We start from the raw sequence: 24248 nt of genomic DNA, 5'->3' as shown, positions 1-24248 counted from the left end.
TCCATTCATTTCTCTGTTTCTTTTGTCATTGCCTGTTTTGGAGTTTTCTGGTCTGATTAACGTTCCAGCTTCTGCATGAGCAACAACAATCTATAGAATTAGGTGGAAATTCTCTTTAGATTTGAGACTCTGCTTCTGTGGAGGAAGTACTGTGGTAGTAATTCAGTAGAAATACTTGCTCTGAGCTGTGGGTTGCAATTGAATTGGCAATTAAAAATCAGTATTAGAGGTGTTGCTGCTCAGAGTCACCACTGAGGTGTTGGCAGGTGGGTGATGACTGTTGCCAGTGAGTGAGGAAACTTTAGTGCCCAATGGTTTGCTTTTCATTTGTGGCATCAAACCTCAGTTCCTTTCTAACTTTGCTTTATATTTTATTATGAGAGAACAAACCGGTGCCAGCTCTATGCTGAAAATACTTTGAGGAAAAAATGCATGAAAAACCAAACCAGCAATTTTTGATAGTTTATCTGCAGAATATTTCTGGTAGGTGTCACTGGTAGTGGGTGCTGTTGGATAAGAATCTCTAATTTGGAACTTAGACGCAGAAACATTTTTGTTTCCTTTTCTTCATCAATAGAAGGAAGGACCAATGAAATCATAAAAAATTTATCAAGCCAAAGCCATCACAGTAAATATTTACCACTGAGTTTCCAGAATGGAGCTCTGCCTTAAAAACAAGAATCTCCCAAAGTCCACAGGTTTCTGAATTTCAGATGTGTTCAATGGTTAGCAATAGGCTTCTTTTCCTGCCTGCCCTGAGAGCCTGGTGTACTCCCTCCTTCCTTCCCTTTGGTTTTTATGGATCATTGCTGGCAGAATGACATTCACAGGGATACCTTGCCATCTCATTTTCAGTCTGTAGTGATGCAATTTGGAGAAATCTAAGTGATCCTATTGGGATTTTTAAGGATAAAGAGAATCTGCAGCTCAGGTTGTGATTTCTGTAGGTTTCACAAGGAGTCAGGGTACAACATTATTTGAATTGGGGCCTCTACTATTTGGGCCATTCTCTGCAGGTGCTGTCGGAGAGAGTGGTCAATTATTTTAAATTTGTAGGTATATGAAAGTAGGATTTTTTTTTCTATCATAGAGATGGAAAATCTTCCATGTTATAGATGAAGTAATTTTTGAGGTTTTAAAGGAGATTGAATTTTGTTGTTGTTGTGGGGTTTTTGAAATATTTTTTTCTGTTCATATTACATAAATCCTAAGCAATGAAACTTTCTCTAACCATCTGAAGGCTTCTGAAAAAAAATTTCCTTCAGTCATGCTCCTCCCCTACAGATCCATCTACAGTCCTGATGTAAAGTCTGCCTGATGGTTTTCTTTGTGTGCACGTGCACATTCATAGTCTCCTGCAAATCATCATGGCCAGAGAAAGAACAGAAGTTTGGGTGTTCTGCAGTTGTCAGAATCTCTTGTCTCTGCAGTGTTTACTGTGCCCAGTTAGATATTACATTTTGTTGAGAAGGGATGTCCTGCTGCTGTCTGGATTAACAGAAGATGGTTGGGTTTCCTGGTTTCCTTTTCCCTGTTCTCTCCAGTGGGATTTCAGGAGACACAGCATCATCAGCAGGATTTCCCCCACAAATTCCTCACTGCAGCAAGGGACCAAAATTATGATGGTGCCCTTAAACTCTCCTGCTCATCAGTGGCACATAATGGTTATAGTTTTAGCCTTTTTTTTCTGGTGGTTTTTCACTTGGTCTAGGATGGAAAGGAGTTTGAATCTGGAATAGTGATGCTCTGTGACCTTTCAAGCTGAAATCTGTTAAGTGTCTATCTGTAATGACATAGGGCTGGTCCTGCTAAAGCAGCTTTATTCCATGGTCCTGTGTAGAGTGAACCATGGAGCTTTTCCCAGCAGGACTCTGTGAGCATTACAGCAGTAATGCAGAACATGCACAGAGTTTTCACCATGCCCTAATTGAAATTGAAGTCCATTCTCACATTACAACATAAGTAGTGTCAGATCCCTGTACTTACAGAGCCTGGCTCTGATTTTTATGAAATGGTCCAGCTGGTTAATTAGGATGAAGTATGTTTTGAATGGGTTTGTGCTTTTTTATTTTTGTGTTTAATATTGATTAGCTCTTCTGACATAACATAAACTTGAGTTCATGAAGTACAAATTAGGAATTGACATAAACAGAGTAGATGGGTATGTCCAGAGTGCCCAGTGAAGGGTTTTATTTGTATTGCAAGATGACTCTCATGAATTTTAATGAAACTAAATTAAGAATTAAAATTATTCCACTTAAAAGCAAGTCGGAAATAGGCAGAACAGTTAAGTGCACACATGCAACAAAACATTAAACTCTTGATTTTAGTATTCTTTAAATCACTGGAATGTGGTTATTTTAAGAAAATGTTTCTTTCTCAGTTTCTTTTCCTTCAGCCAGACTTATAAACAGAATGGTATCAAACAGAAATGGAGTTTTTTGTAAGTTGGAACATCTTTAGATTGTTCCTTAGAGCTCATGATAAAAAATAACAGGTCTCATAAATTTTTTTGTGAATCTTCAGTTGAAAGGCAGGGTGCTTTTACCTTTCTGAGGCTTGATGGTGTCTGACAAATAGATTTGCTTTCCTGGATAAGTTGTTGACTTGAGGTTTGGCATTTTTTACCTTTTTTTTTTTATAAAGAATGAGCTAAAAGCCAAACAAAGGCGAAATTGGTGTTGTTTCTAAAGCCTTTTAAGAAGTGTCTGTCCTTCCAGATACAGGCTTCAGCACAATATGTGCTGTCCATCTCAGGCTGGAGGGCTGGCACTGCCTCTGTCCTTGCTCTGAGGTGTGGCAGTAGCAGCTGCCCAAGGACCAGAATAAAAATGGAGAAAATAAAAAAAATCCAGTGACATTTCCCAAATTCTCACCTTGCTTCCAGCAAATGATATTTCGGGAACATAATGAAAGAGGAGGTGGTGAATAATCTCTTTGGATCAATCAAAGGGTTGTTCTGAGCTTGAACATGATGATGACGTGGGGACTGTGCTGGGAAGCTGCTCCCATGCTGTTCATCGAGGGGAAAGACACAAAGCCCCAAATTTCCTCACAAAAGTAAAGGCTCAGTGCTGCTGAGAGCAATGAGTGCAGAGGGCTCATGCTAGAGAATCATTCTCATTTTTAATATTTATTAACCAGCCATTTCCTATAAAATGAACACAAGACAAGATGCATGCAGTTAGGTGTTGTTAGTTCATGGACATGAGAGTAAGTTTGCAGTGACTTGTTGAGAGACCAGATTCTTTTAGCTTTATATAATCTTTATCTGCCCCCAAACTTTGAAGCTTTTCCTTTTGATTAGATAGTGAAGTGGTGAATATTTTTCAAGTGTATGAAGGAGTGGAGCATTTAATAAACCCTAACTCTTATAAGCAACATTTTTCATTTTTTTGATGTTGAATGTGATATGGAGAGGAATTATGTAAAGGGAAGTCCAGCTGACTTTGTGCTGCACTCTTTAGTTTTCAAAAGGATTAAGCAACTGTTTGCCTAAGCTGCAGTTATTTGTTAGATTGCCTTTTTTCCTGAGATAACAGAATGGATGGGTTAGGAAAGCAAATTTGCAAATCACTTCTGTGGCCTAATTTAATTGAACTTGTGAAATGCACAGTAGTGAAAAATAGCTAACAAGGAATTGACTTTTATTCCTCTAGACACTGGAAGCCGTTTTGAATTTCAAGTACTCTGGTGGACCAGGACATGCTGAAGGATACTACAGGAACCTTGCCCTGGGCCTCCATGTGGAGGTGGAGCCCTCTGTTTTCTTCACTCGCATCAGTACCCTGCCAGCAACAAGGTGAGCCTTGCCCTGACTCTTGAAATCTCACTCATTGTCTCTGTTCTGTTGAATACAACTTAAAGACCATATTGGAAACATTTTAAATATCATCAGCATCATGTAGGTAAAGAATTACTTGAAGAAATTTTCTAAATTGCTCATTTAGGAGTTTATTGAAGCAATTCATGTGCATTCAGCAGCGTCTGAGGTTCAGATGTTTTCTCACGATGATGTATTTTAGCACAGACTGGAAATTTCATGTTTATTGTACAATTTGATGACTTTTTTTTTGTATCTCTTAGCATTTGTGGTGTGTTGTGTATTACAGAGTTTGGAGTTTTTGTAGCAGAATCTTACTGAAAATGTACGTGTGAATGATGTTACGAATAAATTGTGACCAGACTCTCCTTTGGTGTTTGTTTTCTCTTGCAAACCACAGAGTAGTTGCACATGTCATAGTGAATATTAAAATCAAAGCAACACTTGATGGCAAATGCTGTGATAATCAAAATCTGTTTGAGTAAAATTTATCAGCCACTGAATGCAATCAGTTTTAATAATTAGTAGGATTATTGTAAAAAAAAACCTCTATGCACAGTGGGAACAAGAATTTGGTTTGATTAAATTCTGAGATTATTTCAGTGCAGTTGTGTATGCAACACCAATCATAATAATAGTTGAGAGGGAACTTAATTGATCCAAGAGATTCCTGCTGGGCCTGGGACCCTTTCATGACAGACTTAGAAATTTAAAGGTGGGCAAGAAGGAAATGCCAGTCTAGGAGACTGGGTGAATATTTAATTTTCAAAGGAAAGAATTGAGTCACCAGTATCATACCATGGCAGAAATGTCCAAGGATAGATGGACGGCCTGTGGCAGCAACATAGCCTGAAAAACAGGGCTGTGAGCAGAAGAATAAAAACATCAAGGAAAGTTTTAGGCTTGAACATGAAGAAAAGTTGGAGAGTCTGGAGCAAGAAGAGTGATAAGATGGGATTTTTTGCTAAAGCATATGTTTAAAGCAACTTCTGCTCCTGCTGAAGGGAAGATGACTGACAAGGGAGTGGAGTTTTTAATGCCAAGAGGGATGGGATTCTGTTCTTCTCCACAGGGGATACAGCAAATAATGACCTTTGCAGTTAGCAAGAGAATTTTAGGTTAGGCAAAGATACTGAAACGCTGCAATAGTATTTTTTAAGAAAATGTTCAAAAATGAGACAAACAATATTATTTTTAATGAGTCATTTGTGTCCAGCTTTTATGAAACCATATGGCTGTATTAGTAAGCAAGTTTCTTGAGCATTTTTCTGCTTGAAAGTGTAACATAACACAGTTTTATTATTTTAGGAATTGCTCAAGTAAAGCAAATCTGATGCCGTTTGGCAAAGGCAGAACACAGTATCCAGAACAACTGTTTGCAAAATTCTGGGCCCCTTTTTAATGATGTTCAGTTTCATCCCTGCAATGGCACATTCTTCAGCCTTTGAAAGGTTTTCAAGATTGAATAAATGATCTCTCTTGAGCGACCTGGAAGTACCACAGCATCAGCTAAAGATAGTTTTCAAAAAGGCTCATTATAGAGGTTAAAATAACCAGATTTCATTTATTATTTGAATGCCTAGTTCCCTCCATTCAGTGTCAAAAAATCTCTTCATACTCTCAAAATGTATATTTTTTAGTGGACAGACTGCTCTGTGGTTCACTGCAGTTCCTTACAGGGTGGATTGGGGGTGAAGCTGCAAACCTTCCATAAAAGCTTCAAATGCAACCTGATGCTTTTATTTGACTCTCCCTTGTTGGGATTTTGGCTTTTTGTGCTTGGCTTCCTGATTTGTGTAGGCCAAGGTTATCCCACCCCTGCCTTGTCAATCTGCTCTCTGGAGTTCATGATGTGGGGCAAGCATTTAATCCTGACATGCTTACACAGAGATGGAGGTGCTAATTCAAAGGCAGAGTTTCTGTGTTAGCAGGGCACAGCTTCCCACGTAGTGTGGCAGCTGGTGCTGTATTTAGTGGCTCCAGTTCAACTCACCTTGTGTGTGTTTGCTTCATCCTTTGCCTGTTCACCACTATGATCAGTTAAGTCAGTGGAAACTTCCAGTGGTTTGATGATTGGAGATGTAGTTAAAGATGTGGCTGCTTTTAAGGGTGCCTAAAAGCTTTACTGAGTTGGAGAAAAAGACTGTAATATTTCTCTTAGAAATGTTTTCTTGCCAGACCTGTCAAAAAGCTTTTTTTTTTTTTTTTTGGTTGTTACTTCAGGTATATATTGTTTGCTAAGTCATGAATGGATTTTGTGTTATCTCTTACTGCTTGTTCCATGTTATTGGCTTTAGTGATCTGTAACACTGTTCCTTTGCTCTTGTGCATCCCTGTGCAGGTTCTCCATCAGAAGGAGAAGTCATGGCATTTGATATTATAATTTAGAGTGAAAAATGGCAGAAATGTGTATCCCAATGTGCTGAGGATAACTGTTCATCATTAGAGGAAACAAAATTTATTTTTTTACTGTTGATCATCTCTGCCAATATCTGAGACACAGCAGCAGCAAATTCTAAGTTTGGGTTTTTTTTTACTTTTGCTTGCTCTGGTAAAAACTCTGATTTCCTTTTGGTTTACAACTGAGACTTCATTGCTTAAGCACTGTCTGAGGTGCTGAGCTATATTTAGTCATTACAAGAAATTGTATTTTATGATTTACTTCCTTAGCTGTCATTTCAGAATGGAAGTTATCATTGCTTTCATTATCTGGATTAATTTTTTTCCATTTCTTTTTCATTTTATTGTTTTTATTTTACATTTTTGCCTCCACAAAAGTAAGAAACATTAGCTTAGTAACTCCTGGGCTTAAAAAGTCAAAGCAAACTAAAAAAACTTTGAGCATTGATTCTTCCCTTAGGCCTTTAGTGAAAAAACCTCAGGAAAAAATGTTAATGAAAACACTTCACCCCCCATTGTAACATAAAGATTATGGTTTATGTAGAAATCTTCCAAACTTAATTAGTATTTCTTCTATTTAGCTGCTGGAGCAGAAATGCATGGGAAATATCACTGAAACAACTGGGGATTTGGGCTTGGCTTTTGTTTTTTTTTAAATATCTAAGCAAAATTATATCTTCCACTCATGCACAAGTTCCTGCCTCACGAGGAGAAGCTTCATTAACCACATCTCAAATATATCTTCAGTTGTTTAATCATGTTAACAGATCCCTTTAACCTTTGTCTGTGCTGCTCTGTGGGGTTGAGATGGAGTGGATGCAGCCCTTGCCACGCTGCCGTGCCTGATCTGCTCCCGAGTCTGGTCCAGATCTCTGCTCTGCCCACACCCAATTCTGGTTCAGATCTCTGGTCTTCCAACACCTAAATCTGGTTCAGATCTCAGCCCTGCTGTTGGGACAGAGCATGTTCTGTCAATGAAGAACTGACAGAACATCAGTGAAGAACCCCTCATCTGCTCCCAGCTCCTTCCCTGGTTGTCACCCCGTGCTCCCTCAGCTGCACCCAAAGAGGCTGGCAGAGCAGCCTTGTGCTGGGAAATATTCCCTCTGAGCATCTTCCCTGTGATCCTTGGCTCTGCTTGCTGGTAAGTGCAGGGAGGGGACTGTCCCAGGAGCATCATCAGGAACGCCCTGGAATGGGGTATAAGGGTTGCAAGTTCTCCCACTCTGTCCTGAAGCTCAATGAGATCTTGAAGGGCTTCAGGGATCTACTTGTTTAACCAGTTATTTGCCATAAAATGCAGATATATCTATGTAGTACAATTGTCCAAATTGTCTCCTGTCATTGCCTTACCACGTGAATCAATTCCATACCAGGGCTCAGCCCCAAACACTGCTGTGCTTCCAGGCCTCCAGGCAGTGCAGCTCCCAGCAGGTTCCAGGCTGCCACTGGGGATCCCATGATCTGACCCTAGACTGCCAGTGGAGATGGATTGTAGATGGTTCAGTGTAAGGAAATATTCTGTTGATTGTTTTGTGTGACTCTCCTCCTCATTTTGATATCCTGTTAGCTCTAAGCAAGTCTGCTGTTGAAATTTATCTAGGTTGTCTTGAACAATCTTCTTTATACCTATTGTTTCTCTCAGGTGTGTTATCTGCCAGTTTTCATGGGCACTGAATGTCCTTCCTTATTGCCTTTATAAAAGAGCATGAAAAAAAGTGAGAAAAAATACTGCAGGTCTGACAAGAATTCACGTAATGTGCTCTGCATGCTGTGAGGAGACTGCTGGTCCCCTTGTGTCCCCTGCCACTGTGCCATCAGTACAAAAGTGTCTTAAACAAGAGCCTACAAAGGCCAGAAAATGTTGATCTTGCTTACTACAAATGTGGTGAGACAGTCTGAATTTGTAGATGAAGTGAATCCTCAGGGATGGTGCCTTCACTTTTAAGCAAAGTTGGGAATCCAGATATGTCATAATATTCTTACCTGTAAATTCTACAAATTCAAGATGATAAGGTAATTTTTTAATCTTTAAAATTTTTTTGTGGGGCAGAATACTTTCCTTTCAATCTTAAAGCCACCATAAAGCTGCTGAGATATCAGCTGCAGATCTCTTCTGGCAAGTGCTGAGCCTTAGACTCTGTTCTTGTGTTTAAATCAGAGGGGAAAAGAAAGGAATGGTAGAAGGTCTGACACTCTTAAATTCAAAGTGCCAGTTCATATAACTGTAGGTTGAAGGTAATTGTCCTTAATGTGTCATTACTGTACATCCTTAGATGAAATGATTTGGTTTTTTCCAGAAGAAATCAGTTCATAGCAGAGTCAGCAGAGTGCTCCCTAGTCTGAGAGTTCTCATGTTCTGCATTTAAAGTTAGGATGCAGTTTGTCCAGCTTGGTTTCACTGAGGGTTTGGAGACAGAGAAGTCTTGGCTGTGGTGAGGGTTCTCAGGAAGTCCTCAGCTGGGTTGGTAGAACTTTGAGGCTTAATGAAATCAGGCATAATTTTTAGAATTTCCATTTCAGTTTCCAAGGTTGCCCCTGTTTTCACTACAATAAATTGCAACATGTAAGGTTTGGATCAGAAATCCTGATTATTTTATATTTACAAATTATGCAAGGGAAAGAGTAAACAGCATGGTTTCTTCAGCTGTGCTCTAACAGACTTTCTTGTTACATGATAAGAAGTTATGTAGCAGTTTCTGAAACCCTTGTTAGTTTTATATAGCCAGATTTTTAAATTAAATGTTCACATTTGCTACATTCAGAATGAGAATCAGTCATCAGTCACCTACTGATAGGCAGCTGCTTATAGTCTTCTTTTTCTTAGTATTTTGATGTTCAAAATGTCATAGAGCTTTGAAAGGTGGAGGAAAACCTGTCTTGTTTGGGTGCTTGAAGAGCAAGATGTTTGGTTTGGAGGAGGACTAAGATGTGACCTGTTTAAATTGATCTGATGTTTTTACACTGAGAAAATAATTAGTATTAAAGTCACTGTTTTGTTAATGAAAAATATTAATAATAAAAGTCAGTCAAATTGGGAACCAGGCAAATTCAACTAAATAAAGCAAATAAAGCTCTCATTTGGTGCAATTAAACTGACAAATCATTAGGAAAATCTGTCAAGCAGTGGATTTATATTAATGTTCTCAGGAGTGGATGTCATTCTAAAATATATTCCTTATTTATATACCATTGAGCTCAATATAGATTCTACTGAGTGGTAACTCATGACATGTGGGAGGTTACATCCCATAGTTAAATTATCTTGGTAATCAGAGGTATTTAACTTCTGCTAATGGTGTAACATTGCAGTGGGTTCATGAAAGAGCAGCAGAAAGTAGCTTGCAGATTGAGAGAATTGATTTTTGAGATCCAGATGTTAAATATCTATGGTTTGACACGTGAAGATGTCAGAACATAAATCTGCAAATATTTATAGATGTGCTGGGAATATTTAGCATAAATGAAAAGTTTACAACTGGGAGAAGTCAGATGAGGACGCTTCTTGGAATTTGTGAAAAGACCTTTTGCCAGAAAGGTGGAGAAACTGAATCATCTGAAGTTAGTACTGAGAACTCCATTTTAAGATAATTTATTAAAAATTAAATTAAACAGACCCTACTGAAGACACAAGAGCATCAACAAAGGTGGTGTAGATCGTTGTTCTGCTGTGCTGCTCTTTGTGTTGGTCAGTGGATTTTGGAGGACAGGCTTGTCATCTGTCACACCATTGTCCCCAGAGCCAAAGCTTCTCTTCCCTGTCTGTCCCATTCTGTGGAGCAATGGCTGTTCAAAGAAAAAAATAAGTGGATATGAAAATACTCCATGATTTCAGTTGATGGGAAAGGGAGATGAGTCAGGATGCAGAAAACTTGCCAACCCTCCTGAGAATTTCTTGTTTAAAGCGACTTTTAAACTAAGCTGGAGACAGAACTGCAGAGATTGTTCACTGAAGTGAGCCATCATTGCAGCTGCATTTGGGGTTTAATTCTGTGTTCAGTGTTACTGAAGAATATCCTCAGCTGTCATTTCAAGTAATCACAATCCTCCTGAAAGAGATTTTTAGATCACAGTGTCATTGTCACTTGCCTGAAGTTCCCATGGCCCTAGTTTTGTGGCTGTTTTTGGAACCATAACTGGCATTGTAAGATTTTAAAAATACAGCATGATTCATTGTGCTGCTAACTTTTGCTTGTGCTGTGTTCTCAATTCTACAGTAGATGATAACAGAAATTCATTTATACACTAAATCTCTAAGACATTGTTGAATTAACTCAATTTTCAATTAAAAAAGGATTTCTTAATTGTTTTTTGATATCAGCATTGATTAAATTTGTAATTCTGAGATGTTAAGATGATAAATCAATCTACTGAAAATATTTCCTTCAAATTCTAGTTTTTACCTCTACAACCTTCTGCAGTTTTGTGTCACTTGTAAAAGAAAATCTTGAACATGACATTTATGGAAGATTTTCAAAAGCAAGCATCATGAACAAATCAGGAAGATTATCAAAATGGAAGAATGTTTGGGTTTTGTGATTTTTTGGTAGGCTGAGTTTATTGGACCAGAGTTCCTTCCTTCCTTCTCATTAGATGGGAAGAAGAGTCAAACCCTTTCATGAACTTTGGTTCTGTATCCTGGGGTCTGTTCATGGTCCAGCACAGCTGGTGATGGTTTCATGTTGTGTGTCTGACACCATCCTAAACCACAAACCTACCCCACCCAAGCAGAAACTGATTTATTCTGCATGTGTTCATCCCAAACCTTCAAAAGGAGCTGATAACAATGAAATGACCCCTAAGAAAGATCAGGAAGCCAGTGGTGACCCTTCAGAATGTGTGAAATGTGGGAGGTGGGGTTCTCTGCCTTCTCTGGGATGAATGGTAACTAACACCTACTTAACCAAACTTAGAGGACTCAAAATCCACCCTCCTCCACCAATTAAATATTTAGTGTCAACTATTTCATGGTGGTGGATAGTTTGGGAAAGGGAGAATAAATTGTGTATATATGGGCAAGTCTTTCCCAGTCCCAGAAATCCGTGGCTTATGACTGGTGTTTCTCTGCCAAACATGTCAGTATGCCATTATGGCATATCATGTAATCAACTTTAGATCCATTTATTATTTTGAGTGTTTTAAGGGGGTTTTTTTTGTAAGCAGGCAGCCTTTAAAAAAACCTGATTTACATAGTGTTGAGGTCAGCTCTAATGGTCTAAGATTTGGTGAATTGCCTTAAAATCCTTAAAACAATTTGATGTTTGACATTTTCTGGTAAAGAGCTTGGTTTAAGCAACACATTTCTGCCTGCACTTAAATATAAGAGTTCAGCAAAATCTTACTGGAGTTCCTTTATGACACTTGCACAAATATTATTTGCCTCTCAAGTCTCCTTTACTGACACTGAAATAGGTTCTTTAATTCCTGTCTTGCAAAGGATGGCCTTCTAATGTTCTGCTGGAGGGAAAATTGGTATTAATTTTTGGCTTTCTTGTTAATTCTTTGGTTTCCTGGAACTTTTGTAACTCAACATCATGAGTTCTACACAATCCTACTGATTGCAGAATGTTAAAGAAAAAAAAAAGAAAAAAAACCTTCCTGCCAGTCCTCAGATCTTCAGCAAAATGTTCTTTTAACAACTTCAGGGTTTCTTTTTTACTTTTTTTTTTTCTTTTTTTTTTTTGGCATTATATCTGATTTTCCAGAGCTTTTGCTTTCTTGTTTTCCTTACTTGGATGCAGCTTCTGTTCGAAGCTTCCTGTTTTAATTAAAAAACAAAAAACAAAAAAAAAACAAAACAAAACAAAACCAAAAAAACCCAAAAAAACCAAACCTTTAATTGTGTTTGGTTTTCATTGCTGTAATAGTCTCTTTGATCCTCTCCTGTATTTATTCGGAAGATCTAGTGCTACCTTTCTACAGTCTTAATGTTACTTTCAGTTCTTTCACACTATCATCTTATTTTCAAGGTACTGTAATAATTCTGTAACTTCAAGTTTTATATTCTTTTTACCTAAAGATTTCCCTTGAGAATTAACTTAACATTTTTCTATATGTCTATTTTGTGTAGTGTTGGAAGAGGAGGAAATAAATGTTGTGGTGATGAATAATTTTCAAGAATTCATATTTAGGAATTTTTAAAATCAATGTTGTTTAGTCCTGAAGGGCTGCTGCTTGTGTAAGTCCTTTGTGGCATGAATTGTTTTATTTGCAAAACTTTGGCTCTGCTGCCAGAAGATATTGCAGGAGGCTTGAATGTTTTTTGTTTGGGTTTGCTGTGGCAGAAATAACAAATTCCTTCCTTATTTAGTTTTTAAAACTAATCTACACTGGAAGTTGCTCTTCCAGACCATCACGCTGTATCTGCTGGAGATGCAGAGGTTGTCTGAGACTTCACAGGTCTCGTCCCACTCTGCCAAAGATGAGGTAGAAGCTGATAAAAGCTGTTCCCCCTTTTCTTTTCCATTCCTTCCTGGTAACTGACTCAAGCACTTCCCTTCCAAGTATTTCTTTCTTGTGAGTTCCGAGGAAGGAATTTTCTAACAAGAGCAATGTCTCCTTATTTGTTCTAAATTCTTGAGTTTTGACATGTTTGCTTCAGGCACTCAGCTGCCTCCCTGCATCCCCCTCTATACTCAGTAGTCATTGGGGTTTTACAAAGAGAGAGAAATCTCTTAAAATATCTATTAATAAACCTCCACCCCCACTTTTGCTTTTTTTGTTTTTGCTTAGAGATTTGGTCCTGACCCCAGCAGTGCTTGCTTGTCCTGCAGTGCCTGGCTGCAGGTGACATTAATGTCACTTGGTGACCTCAACCTCGACCTCCTGGGCTTGTCCTGGGAGTGTTCCCGACCCAAGGGCTGGCCAAACATTTCCTCTTGGGTGTGCTCTGCAAGGGACATCTTGGATTTTCAGAACAGAGTTGTATTATGGACCAGAGAACCTGCTTCAGAGTAGAACAGTTCTTAAACTCTTGTACCTCTGAGTTTACTTGCCTTTGGAATAGTATTTCAGTTCAATTGTAAACTACTGTGCAGAATATAAATATAAATATAAATATAAATATAAATATAAATATAAATATTCTTGGTTGCCTCAGACACACAACTGTAGCTTTTTCATGCACATTGAAGGATGGCTCTGACAACTCCCACCAATATTCCTCTTTATTCCCTTTTGGGGATATTTCTGGGTTGTTCAGCAGCCTCTTGGGAAGTTTGGAATTTCAGATAGATTGATAAAGTGTTATTACAGCTGTTTGATAGGATTTGGCATTTTGGTACCTGGTTCCAATAAATTTTCATGTGTATTATATTTTTATCATCAGTGCTGCTATTTCTGCTTGTTCTCACAAGGAAGAAAAGGCTGTAAATTAGAAAAAAATTTTCCAGAATATTAATTAGAATAAAACAATTATTGAAAATATTAACACTTAATTTTATTAAACAGTAGATAAATTAGACTTTTTTATTACTATTAACATTAATGTTAATAATTAATGGTAATAATTAAGACTTATAAAATATTAATTATAATTAAAAAGTTTATTGGAATGAACTTTTGCAGTAAGGTTTCTATTTTGCAACTTTCCCACTATTATTTTTTAAGGTTACCAGAAATGCAGTTGGTGTATTTCTATCAAATTCATCTGAGGAAATTTGGATTTGAAGGATATTAGCCAAAAACTGTTCAGTTTTTCTGTGAGAAGTGCCTGTGTTTGCCTGTCTTACAGAGAGGAGAGAGTTCTCCCTCTCAGAGAAGTTCTCAAGGTTAAGTGCTCCAGTTGCCAGCTTGTTTTGGTCTGTAAACAAGCCATGGAAATGGAATTTCTCCTTTATAATGAACTTAAACCAGTTTAAAATTTTGCTTGCAAATTTGTATCTTAAAGAGATAATGTCAAGGTAATTTAAAATAATACAACTCTTTTTTTTTTTTTTTTTTTAATGTGAAGGCTTAAAGAACTGAAAAATCTCTGTGGCTTTCTCCACAGAAGTAAATGTGGAAGCTGCAAAGTGAGAATATAGAGAGGTGAACAAGTGCTGTGGGGCTTGATACTGTGCAGGTCAGAATTGTCATGGGACTGCTTCTCTTTAGGATGTACCCTTCTGCTTAGTTCTAGTAAAAAACAAAATCTGTTTTTAAAAAGGTTGTTTTTGAAGGATAAGGATATTCTTACAACTGGAGGAGGAGATAAAACCTCTGTGTGAATATATGTATTATTTGTATATATATTTATATCCATGTATAAATACTAATTTTGATAAACATACAATAATATCATCACTGAAATTGGGCTTTTATCCCTCCATCTGAACAGCACCCGGCAGTGTCACCTCCTTCTTGATGTCTTCAATGCCTCAGAGCATGAGCTGACCATCAGTGCCAGGAACAATGAAGATTTAATTCTGCACGCCGGAGAGTGTCAGCGGTGAGTGCTGGCACTGCCAGAAGGGCCCAGGTTTAGCCCTATTATTTTTCTGTACACAATTGATGACATTTAGGTGCCTGTTGTTCTTTTTAAATGCTGTACATGTGTCAGAGAACATAAAAGTTTTTCTTTCTTGAAGGTGCATCACTAAGTTTTAGCAATATCTCAATTTATTTGGGCTCTGCATGTAGTGATCCTGGAAATAATGAAATACAAAGCAGTTGGTACTGAGGTATCCAGCTCATTTAACTTTTGTAGAGTGTTTGAATGTAATTTCCATGTGCTCTGAATGTAATCCTGGTGTTAAAACCTGATCTCAGTAGTTTGTTACCCTTTCCCAGTTTTAAATTTTCTTTACGTGGTTCCCCAGCCATTTCCTCACTTTTCCTACAAAGAAAACGTCAGGAAAGAAAAATAGAATTGAAGAAAAAGCAATTCCAGTCTCTGTGGGAAAATACATTTCAGATCAAGCAGGCTGTTGTGGATATTGATTCTTACAACCTTACTAGAGTGATGTACAGCTCATTATTAACCATTATTTGCCATTACACACCTGCCTCAGATTCCTGCTGCTGGCTGTAGCCCAGGGTTGCCTGGTTAATCTCCTTCAGATGATCATTGCATCTGAATTCCAATTTCATCCTGGAAAGGTGATAATATGGAAAAGGAAATCTTGCTTTTGGACTCCCTGCACTGCTCTCTTCTCTGGGAGAGTTGTGCTGCACTCTTTAAGGCCTGCAGCTGAGAAACTTGGTTAAAGAGAGATGTTTTCATGTCTGCAAATCCCTGGATGAATATTAAGTTCAAAGTCAAACCACGTTAATTGCAAGGAATGCAGCTGTCAAAAAGAATTACAGAATAGGTAAAATAGCAGTACATTTGGAATGCTTTTTGCTTTGGTAATTCCCAAAGCACAACCAAGTGGAAACGTGTTGACTCAAACTCAGGTTGAATTTTATTTTACCAAGCAATGGACAAAAACATCAGTAACATACAGAACTCCTTCCTTTTATTTGGAAAGAATTGCCTTTTTTCTTTTTTAAAAAGCAGTCTAGACAGTCACCAAAATATTACTGTTCCTATCTATATTGTTTTATAATTTTATTTTGTGCCTTCTGTTTTTTTTTTTTTTTTTGCATTGTTTGTGTAGTTTTCAAACTCCTTGAAATTTTTCATTCCCAGTTTTTGGGACACTATATAAGAGATAGAAGTTAAGCTACAAATCGGGTTATAAAATTTCTTTGCTTCCCTTTGATTGAATTTTATTTTCCTATGGATTTAAATCTAAATTTAACTATCCTTAAATCATTACATTGTAATGGATATAAACTCTTTCAGTAAGTCTTTTGAAACAGTCATTTGTCAAAGGAGATTGTATATGTGTTGCAGGTATTTAAACCTTTAAAGTTATTTTTATTCTTATTGCCAAATACATTTTTCATGTTGGTTAGAAATTGCACAGTTTTCCATTGGTTCTAAACTCATTTATTATCTGTTTCTTGAAGGTAAGTGCTTTTTATGGTAAAACTGTGCACATGGCTCCTATGTTGCTATGAGTTTTAATTTTTATTCCAACAGATCTACTACAGCAAAGCAGGTGAAACATACACTAGGCTTTAAAATGAGCTTCCCACTCCTAGGAAAAGGCTTTTGTTGCTCTTTGGGGGAAAATAAAAGAAAAGAAAAAAAAAAAGGAGAAATCTTTTCCCTTTTTAAGCAATGGCTCCAGATCTTTGCTTTTTAATACAGAGCAGGCAGTCCCTGGAATCTGCTTTTGAACCAAGGTTTTCAACCCAAATATACAAAGCTTTTCAACACATCCCTCTTTTAGAGTCTCCTTTTAGAAATTTTTTGCTTTGGATATCAATTGTTATTAGTACCTGATTAATATTTCAAGAGAGGCTTTTCAGTCAAGTTCATGGTTTCTTTCATTTTCCCTGTACCTTTGCTGATGCTGCTCTCATTCTTAATGTTTGCCTCATTCCACCTTTATTTAGATAACGACTTTTTGCCAGCTTTGGTCACTTTCTCTTCCTTTTGTAATTTACTCTGTCTCCATTCATCACCCTCACTTTGAAATCTCCCATCCTGACAGAGTGGAGGCAGCAGGAAATTGTTTTCTTTGTTCCTTTTGTTATTGCTGGGGACTGTAAGTGTTTTCATATTCTCTGCCTCCAGACCCACAAAGAAGGATAATACTGCATCCTGCTTACTCTGGCCTCTTTTGCTTCCCACTTGGGATGTTTAGAAAGTAAAATAACTTGGAAATTTTGATGTGCTGCTTCTCTTCTCCACATTACAGAGTGGTCACTGTAGAATGTAAGTTTTTCCCTCCTGAGAGGGAATTTGCACGGAATTCTTGCATTGCTCCCATGGAAAATGAGGAATGTTGATGGAAGTTCCAGGGTGCTGCACTTACTAGAACACTCAGTAATATATATTTGATTTATAATGAAGCTGTACAATTGACCATGATCTTGGCAATGGGAAGGATGAGGAGATGGAAATAGAAATGCCAAAAAAGTCTGGGATTGTCAGCAGATCAGTGCTGGCATTGCCAAATCTTTCTGAGCCCATCAAGGGCAGTACCTGGGATCCATTTCGTAGTGTCCACATTATTTGGTGTGTTCCAACCCTATCCTGTTCTCTGTCTTATTTGTATTCATGTAAAATTGATCAAATGTGTAGAATAGTGCACAATATTTTTATTTTAAGGTCTGAAAGGCAGTTTGCTTCAATTAACTTAGAGACAGGGCAATAATAGCTGCTACAATAACACTGCATATGTCGGGAAAAACTGATATTATACTACTTAGGAAAAGAGACATCCTTTAGGCCATTAAAAGACTATCTGGAAAATAGATGCCTTTTTCTACTGTAAGATTATTCTGCTGACTAGTGAAAATTATAATTTTAGCTTTCAGAAAAGCTTAAACTTACAATTTGCTGTCCTTTTTAAGCCAATAATTGGGATTATTTACTGTGTGCATTGTAGCTGTTCTTGGAGATACACATAAGCAGTGTTTCTGAGAAGTGACACTCTTCTCCCTCTATTTTAGGATAGAGAAACATTTTGCTCCCTGTTATATTATAGTCAGAAATGATAATTTGGGCTCAGTGATTATTTTGTTCACTTATCTTTCTGTCTTTCATCATTGCTTGTTTTGCAGACAAATGAAAGGATCAGCCTTTTTTCCCCCCTATATCCCAAGATGTTAATTAGAGACTTCATATTCCCATCTCTGCTTTCCACATGACTTGAAATGTTCCTTGGTATCCCATTGTGGGAAAATTAGTGACATGTTTTATTCTGAGGTCTTTTTTTTTCCCATGAGATTATGATGGAGAGACAAGAGAACCAAGATTTCTTTGGAGTAGAGAAGGAAAAGACAGGAAATTTGCCCTCCCTCTCCTATGAGGTTGGTTGAAGAAAAGAGAGGAGCAAGAGTTTTGGACAGTTGTTTGTTGAACTCCTGAAAATAATTTTAGGGTTCATTGCAAAGCTAGATTCCAACTCTAATTAATTTTTGCTGCTTTACACCTGCAGGAATTTTTTTTTTAAACTGTAATATCCACAGGGAAATGCACTGGAGACCTGGTGTCCTGATGAAAAGATGTCAGCCAAGTTACTCTCTGGAAGTTCTGTCTGCAGTGAGTGATGCCGAGGTGCTGGCTATGTCTTCAGCTAATTTAAAATATCACACGGTGGTATCAACATGTTTTGTTCACCTCTCCAGTTGAACATATGATGTGATGGTGAGGGAAGCAAATTCTCTCACGTTTGCTATTGGAAAGCTCAGCCTCCAGAGATTTTTTTCTGGACTAGCTGAGTCTCCAGTTTCTTGAGGAAGAAAAAAGCTGTTTCTTGAAGCAGTCAGCTGCACTGTTAAAGGAGTTTTGCAGTGAGCAAAGTGCAAGTGTTTTGAATGTAATCAGTGGGAAATCTGAGCTTGTTTATCCCAGCAACGAGGTAATCAACAGGTTTTTCTGACATGGAAAAATATAGCAGACAGCTCTTGGAGGGAATTGTATTAATGTCTGTGAACAAAAAAGGGTTGCCACTAGCAGTGATCTGAATTTATTGAAAAACCATAGGTACGGTAATTATTGTGTTTCTTACTTGATTATCAAACCATTAAAATCAAATTTCATGACAGTGCTTATTTATGCCTAAATCACTTCATAATTTATGGTAATAGATGTAATCTCATTGTGTGCCCCAGGATATCTCATTTTGTACCACACACTCTGCCTTGCCTTTCCATCCCCATTCTGTGCACGGTGTGTCTGAAGCACTGGGGGAAGATTGATGGTGGGGAGGGTCTGAGCAGATCAATTCTCTCCTCTGTCTTGTGGGACAGCACAGCTGAGCTGCTGAAGCCTTCCCCATGTGTGACACTCCACCCCTGGGCTCTGCACATTCACACATTGGATTTTTCAGCCTGTTCTGGCCCTGCTGTGAGGAGCATGGGGATTAAAGCTTGGGATGCCCAGGACAGGACTGGTGTGAGGAGCTGAGAAATGAAGAGCAAACAGGACAAGCCGTGGTAAATGAGGAAATAGTTCTGTTGGTAATTCAAATCAGAGAGGCTTTTCTGTAAAATTTACAAGTCCTGACAAGTGCTGGTGACCCAGGGGATGCTGATGTGAAAGAACATGATGGAATTTTGGCCTTTTCATTTTTTTTTAATTGGAAGTTGCCTAATTAAAAATAAGCTGAAGAAATATTGCAGTAGCAAAGTCAACACTGAAGTTCAGGCTTCTTTTCTGGGTCAGCAGTTTTACCCTGCCTTTTAGCAGGGTTACAGGGTTAAATGAGTGTGTTTGCATGCACATATACTCTACAGTAAGTTTTGGTTCTTTTTTTTTTGTAGTCAGCAGAATTATAGGTGTTTTGCTCAGTTTTGCTTAGTGAATTTTTGTGTGTATTGACTTCACCCAGTTTGATTTTTTTCTGTCACGTTCTAATGAGACAAGAATAATTGAAGAAAAAAATAATTTATTCACTTTTATACCTTTTATCCCATAGTCTGGTGTTTCTTTCATCCAATGAAAGAATTTTTTAAAAGTCCTTTGTGTGCATACTAATTATGCGGGCCATTTCTGCTGCTTAATTATTTGATGTAAATGTGTTGATTAATTGAGCTGTGAAGTCTGTGCAGTGGTACACTGCAATTTCTGCAGTATTAGTTAACAATGCACATTTTGAAAACTCTTTGAAATAAGTCCTCTTTCAAAGGGAGCAAGAATTAAAAATTCTGCCCCATTTTTTGAACCAAAAGTTCCCCCAATAAATTTATAACCCATATGTAAGTAAATGATGATTGTTATTTCTCACAGCTGCCAAGTCACTGTTTAATTTGTGTGTCTGTTTATGACAGGGCATGTTATCTGTATGGGAGATTAATGATTTTTTCCATACATTGCTGTTACAGTTTATGTTTTAAAGACAAAGCTACTATGATTAAGGCTTTGCCTGCTGTCAAGAGAAAATAAAATTTCACAGCAGTTGCCCTTGGTCTTCATGTTAAATCTATGGCCAGCTGGATATTTCTGAGATACCTTCAAGTCAAATGGTATTAACTAAAACATGAAAATCACCCTTTGTTGTCAGGGCAATAGTTTTTATTTTGTCTCCTATTTGACAGTTGTTTCATACACTTTTAGTTTTTTAAGGCTTGCCTTTTTCAACTAATAGCTAAATCAATCTTTAAGCATAGTACATAATTTTGAGTGAATGATTAGTTATTTTCAACAACAAAAAAAAAATTGTAAAGGAATTGTTTGGGTAGGAAAGAGTGATACATCTAGCACTGGTCAGGTTCCATAGTATGAACCAGTTATGATGTTCATATTTATTTCAAAGCACTTTGCAAAAACTGGAGATGCTACAGGAGGTTTCTGCAAAAACTATAGAATGGCAAAATAGCAAACAATAATTAAAAAAAGCAAAGAGCAATAGAAGTAATAAAGAGAATTTTCAGGTTTGGACTGCTTTGTAGCTGAAACACTTAAGGAATCCATTTGCATCCCATGAAAACCAGGTGCTCTTTGGAGGCCCCTTCCAGGCGTGTCCCTGCCTGGTCCTGGTTCCTTTGTAAGGGGTGAAGGCTGGGAGTTGATCTCAGGGATCCTCAGTGTGACTGCACTGCAAAACCCAAATGTGATCTGTGAACAGGAGAGGCAGACAGAAAGAGGAAATGATAGGAGGGAATTTTGATATTCAGTTCAGGTCACAGACACAGGACAAAGAGGAGATGAGATGGGAGAAGACGCAGGTGAGTGGTGAAAAGAAAAGCCTTTGACTTTGGTTTGACAAGTGCAGTAAAATTTAAAGGCATTATTAATGCATTGTATGAGGTGGGGACAGAGGAGGGCTCTCCTATAAAGGTTAAGAGAAGTGAACATAGGAATAAAAAATGAACTTTGAGCTGAATGCATCTAGAAATGAAGAGATTTCAAGGCTTCAGGCATTATCAGACCGTCTCCCTCGTGGAGAAGGGGAGGCAAAGACCTTCACAAAAGCTGGGACTGAGGTGTCCTCCATGGAATTGCCAAAGACCTGCCTGCAACTGCCACACTTCCCAACTGGAAGGCCTTTTCCAGTGCTCTATCCCCATAATTGATGGTGAAAACAAATGCAGGTTGTAGGTTTTACAGCAATATGTTCCTGTTCCTCTCCCTGTCCTGTTCCCAATATCATCCTGTTCTTCTGAACAGTTAGGATGTGTTTCCATAGGGAATGTGCAGACAATCTATTTCCTATGATTTGCATTTGAATTCAGCATTTGTTTCTGTCAAGAAATGTGTATTTGAGGTGAACTTTCCTTCTCCAGCTGCTCGTATGAAGAGCTTCCTTTGGGTCAGCTTTCTCAGACTTGTCTGAGAAAAGGGGATTATTTCTCCTCTTCCTTTCCATCCCTTCCCAAAACTCAGTGTAAGAATTGTATCAACCTTGGGATACTGCACTGGGTAGGCACCTCTTTTGGTATTACATGACTTTCCATAAGATTCTTTTTCTTTTCTCACTTCTTCAGCTGCCTTTTCCTAAATCACAGGTGACTAACTCACTGGATCTAGCCTGCATGGCAGTTTTTCTGACCTCTCTGAACATTGCCTTGGCCTCAGAAGACCCAATTTGCACTATTTATAATATTTTGTGTATGCAGCTGGGGAAACAGGAGCTTTGTGAGCTCAGGCCAAGTTTGTCTCTGACAGGATTTATTAAGTTTAATAGGGTACAACATAAATGTGGCTGGATAGTTTGGCCCTTATACAAAATATCACACAGATGTAGCACGAGTTTGCTGTTCCAGTTTTAAATGAGCTATAAATCACTCAAAATCCAGACCAGTCATCTTCATTTTCCCCTTAAATCCTAAGTAGATTACAGGTTGTAGGACTTGCAGGGTTCAAAAGCTGTTTTTTGAAAAAAGTCAGAGTAATTGATTTCAGGATTCAGATTTAGAATTTTTTTGTTTTTAAAACAACTTTTTTTTTTTTTTTTCTCATAGAAGAAGCCAGTCTTTTTCCTTCCTTAATTTCTTCAATACTTGAAAAAATTATTTCTTTATTGAAATTTTTGGGTGCAAAGCACAGTTGTGGAAGCATTTGACAAAGTGCAGGTCTGTTAAAATTGACTGAAGTGCTAATACTTTTAAATTGGGTTTTTATTTTTGTGCAAGGAATGTGGAAGAAAATAAAGAATGTAAGAAAAATTATAATTGTTTCTTTTGTTAGATAACATTGGAGCAACAAGCTAAACATGAGAAATTACCTTTTCCTGAAGGAAGTCACAGTTGAAATGAATTCTGTTTGCCCTTAATTCACACATATTCAAACCAATAAATTCAGACTGTAGTTTTAGAAAATTATGCTACAAAATTGATGGGTGATGGAAAAAAATGGGGGATGAAGGTGAACATTATCAACCTTTCACTGCGAATTAATCTCCCTGCTAGAATAAAATACAAAAATAGCAATATTCCCAGGAATAAAACATTCCATGGAACTTTGGGGTTTCTCCTTTTTCCAGTACTCCTCTGAACACTGAAGGAGAAAGGAAAGTTGTATTAATCAACATAGTGTTTTTTCTCCCCACGTTTGTCTGTATTTCTGTGAGACAGATACTTAATCAAAATTTCTGCTTTGTCTCAAACCTGCCCTGTGGTCAGCACACCTGAGATATTCTGTCTCTCCTCATGAAATCCATGTCAGAAACTTGGGAGTCCTGAGTGAAACGATGGCAGACAACCACGAGGCAGAAAGAGGTGCCCTCCACAGGAGCTCTGACCAGTGGGGGTGTGCATTTGTGCAGCTCCAGCACAGCTGGCACAGCCCAGATTTCTGTCAGACTTGCCTTGCAGTGTGAATTCAAGGCAGGCTGTGGAGATTGTTGTTGCAGAGGTTGTTTCAGAATTCTTTCTTACCCAGTGGGATGCAGCAGTGCCCAAGGCAGGGCAGGCAGGGGAGCTGCCCTGAGCTCTGTGCCTGGATGGGAGCAACAATGCAAAGAATAATTTACTTGCCTGGTGCTGTGCTGTGAGCGTGGGGCTTCATGGCCAACTTCCAGGCTTGAGTGGATACTTCCAGAGGAACTCCCAACCTACACTATTCCTTGATTTAAAAATCTACCTACTTATTGGTAAACTTGTTTGTTCTTCCAAAGCCAGCGGCATTATGGGCATTTGTCCATAGGAGCTGGTTCCTCTGATGCTTTCTTTTGTCCTCCAAGACTTTCTGTCATTCCAAAATTTGTCCTAATCTATCTTGGGTTTTATTTTTTTACCCTTCTCTGGAGGACAATTTTTTTTTTCCTTAGCCTTTTTTCCTTGTTTTTTCTGCTGTTACAGATGGCCTAGTGCCACTTTTTTTGGTAAGGATTTGACCTTTAACTCATGTCTTACTTTAAATAGCATATTATTGTGAGCAATGTGAATTTGCACAGTCCTCCTCCATAGGTTGAGTTAGGTGCAATACTTTTTCTGCTCACTGTCACCTAAACCTGGTGCCTTGTATGTTCATCTAACAGATGAAAAAACTCTGTGGAATTCATTTGTCTAATAAATTGCTCTATTATGATATTGGGACACTTGGACATAAGGAGTGAAGGGTATCTGGGTGCACTTAGACTCTTTAGAGATTGCAGGACAAAGTGGTGAAGGTAACTGAATATTTTAGTCCATTTCCCAATTAACCATCATCTTTATTTTTTGTGGAAAAGCTCCCTAACACATTTCAGGTCATTTTTTGTTTATGCTGCCAGTAAGAGACTGAGCTTTTGGGTGTAGCTGCAGCTCCAGCTCACACCTGGTTTGATCGATATCTGTAGATAAATAGATTAATTTAGACCACAGCACTCCCTGTATTGAGGAGCACTTGGCTGTGCTTTGTGGCTGTGGTGACACGGTGGCTGCGCTAATGGGATGAAAGAAGATTGTCTTGAGTGGCTGCCAGTTATGTCTGCCTTAATGGCCAGAGGATTTATGAAAGTTACACTCGGATGTTGCCCAGATTTGGCTTCCTGCCTGCTCTCTGATGTTCTGTAAAAGATCATGAGGGTGCAGCATGGATTTCCTGAAGTTGGAAATTAAAATA

The 24248-nt window shown here is 38.1% G+C and overlaps 1 protein-coding gene across 2 annotated transcripts in view; it reads left to right on the top strand.

The window, feature by feature from the left end:
• The window catches only part of TRAPPC9 (trafficking protein particle complex subunit 9), a 449912-nt gene that overhangs the window by 147716 nt on the left and 277948 nt on the right, over positions 1-24248 (top strand). For both annotated transcript variants that reach the window (XM_053973133.1, XM_053973142.1), the window contains exons 18-19: positions 3660-3802; positions 14541-14651. In XM_053973133.1, coding sequence (XP_053829108.1) covers positions 3660-3802; positions 14541-14651 — 254 coding nt within the window. The remainder of the gene's footprint in view (positions 1-3659; positions 3803-14540; positions 14652-24248) is intronic.

The sequence above is a fragment of the Vidua macroura genome, chromosome 1, assembly GCF_024509145.1.
Source record: "Vidua macroura isolate BioBank_ID:100142 chromosome 1, ASM2450914v1, whole genome shotgun sequence".
Lineage (NCBI taxonomy): Eukaryota > Metazoa > Chordata > Aves > Passeriformes > Viduidae > Vidua > Vidua macroura.
This window is presented reverse-complemented; position numbering and strand designations above follow the sequence as displayed.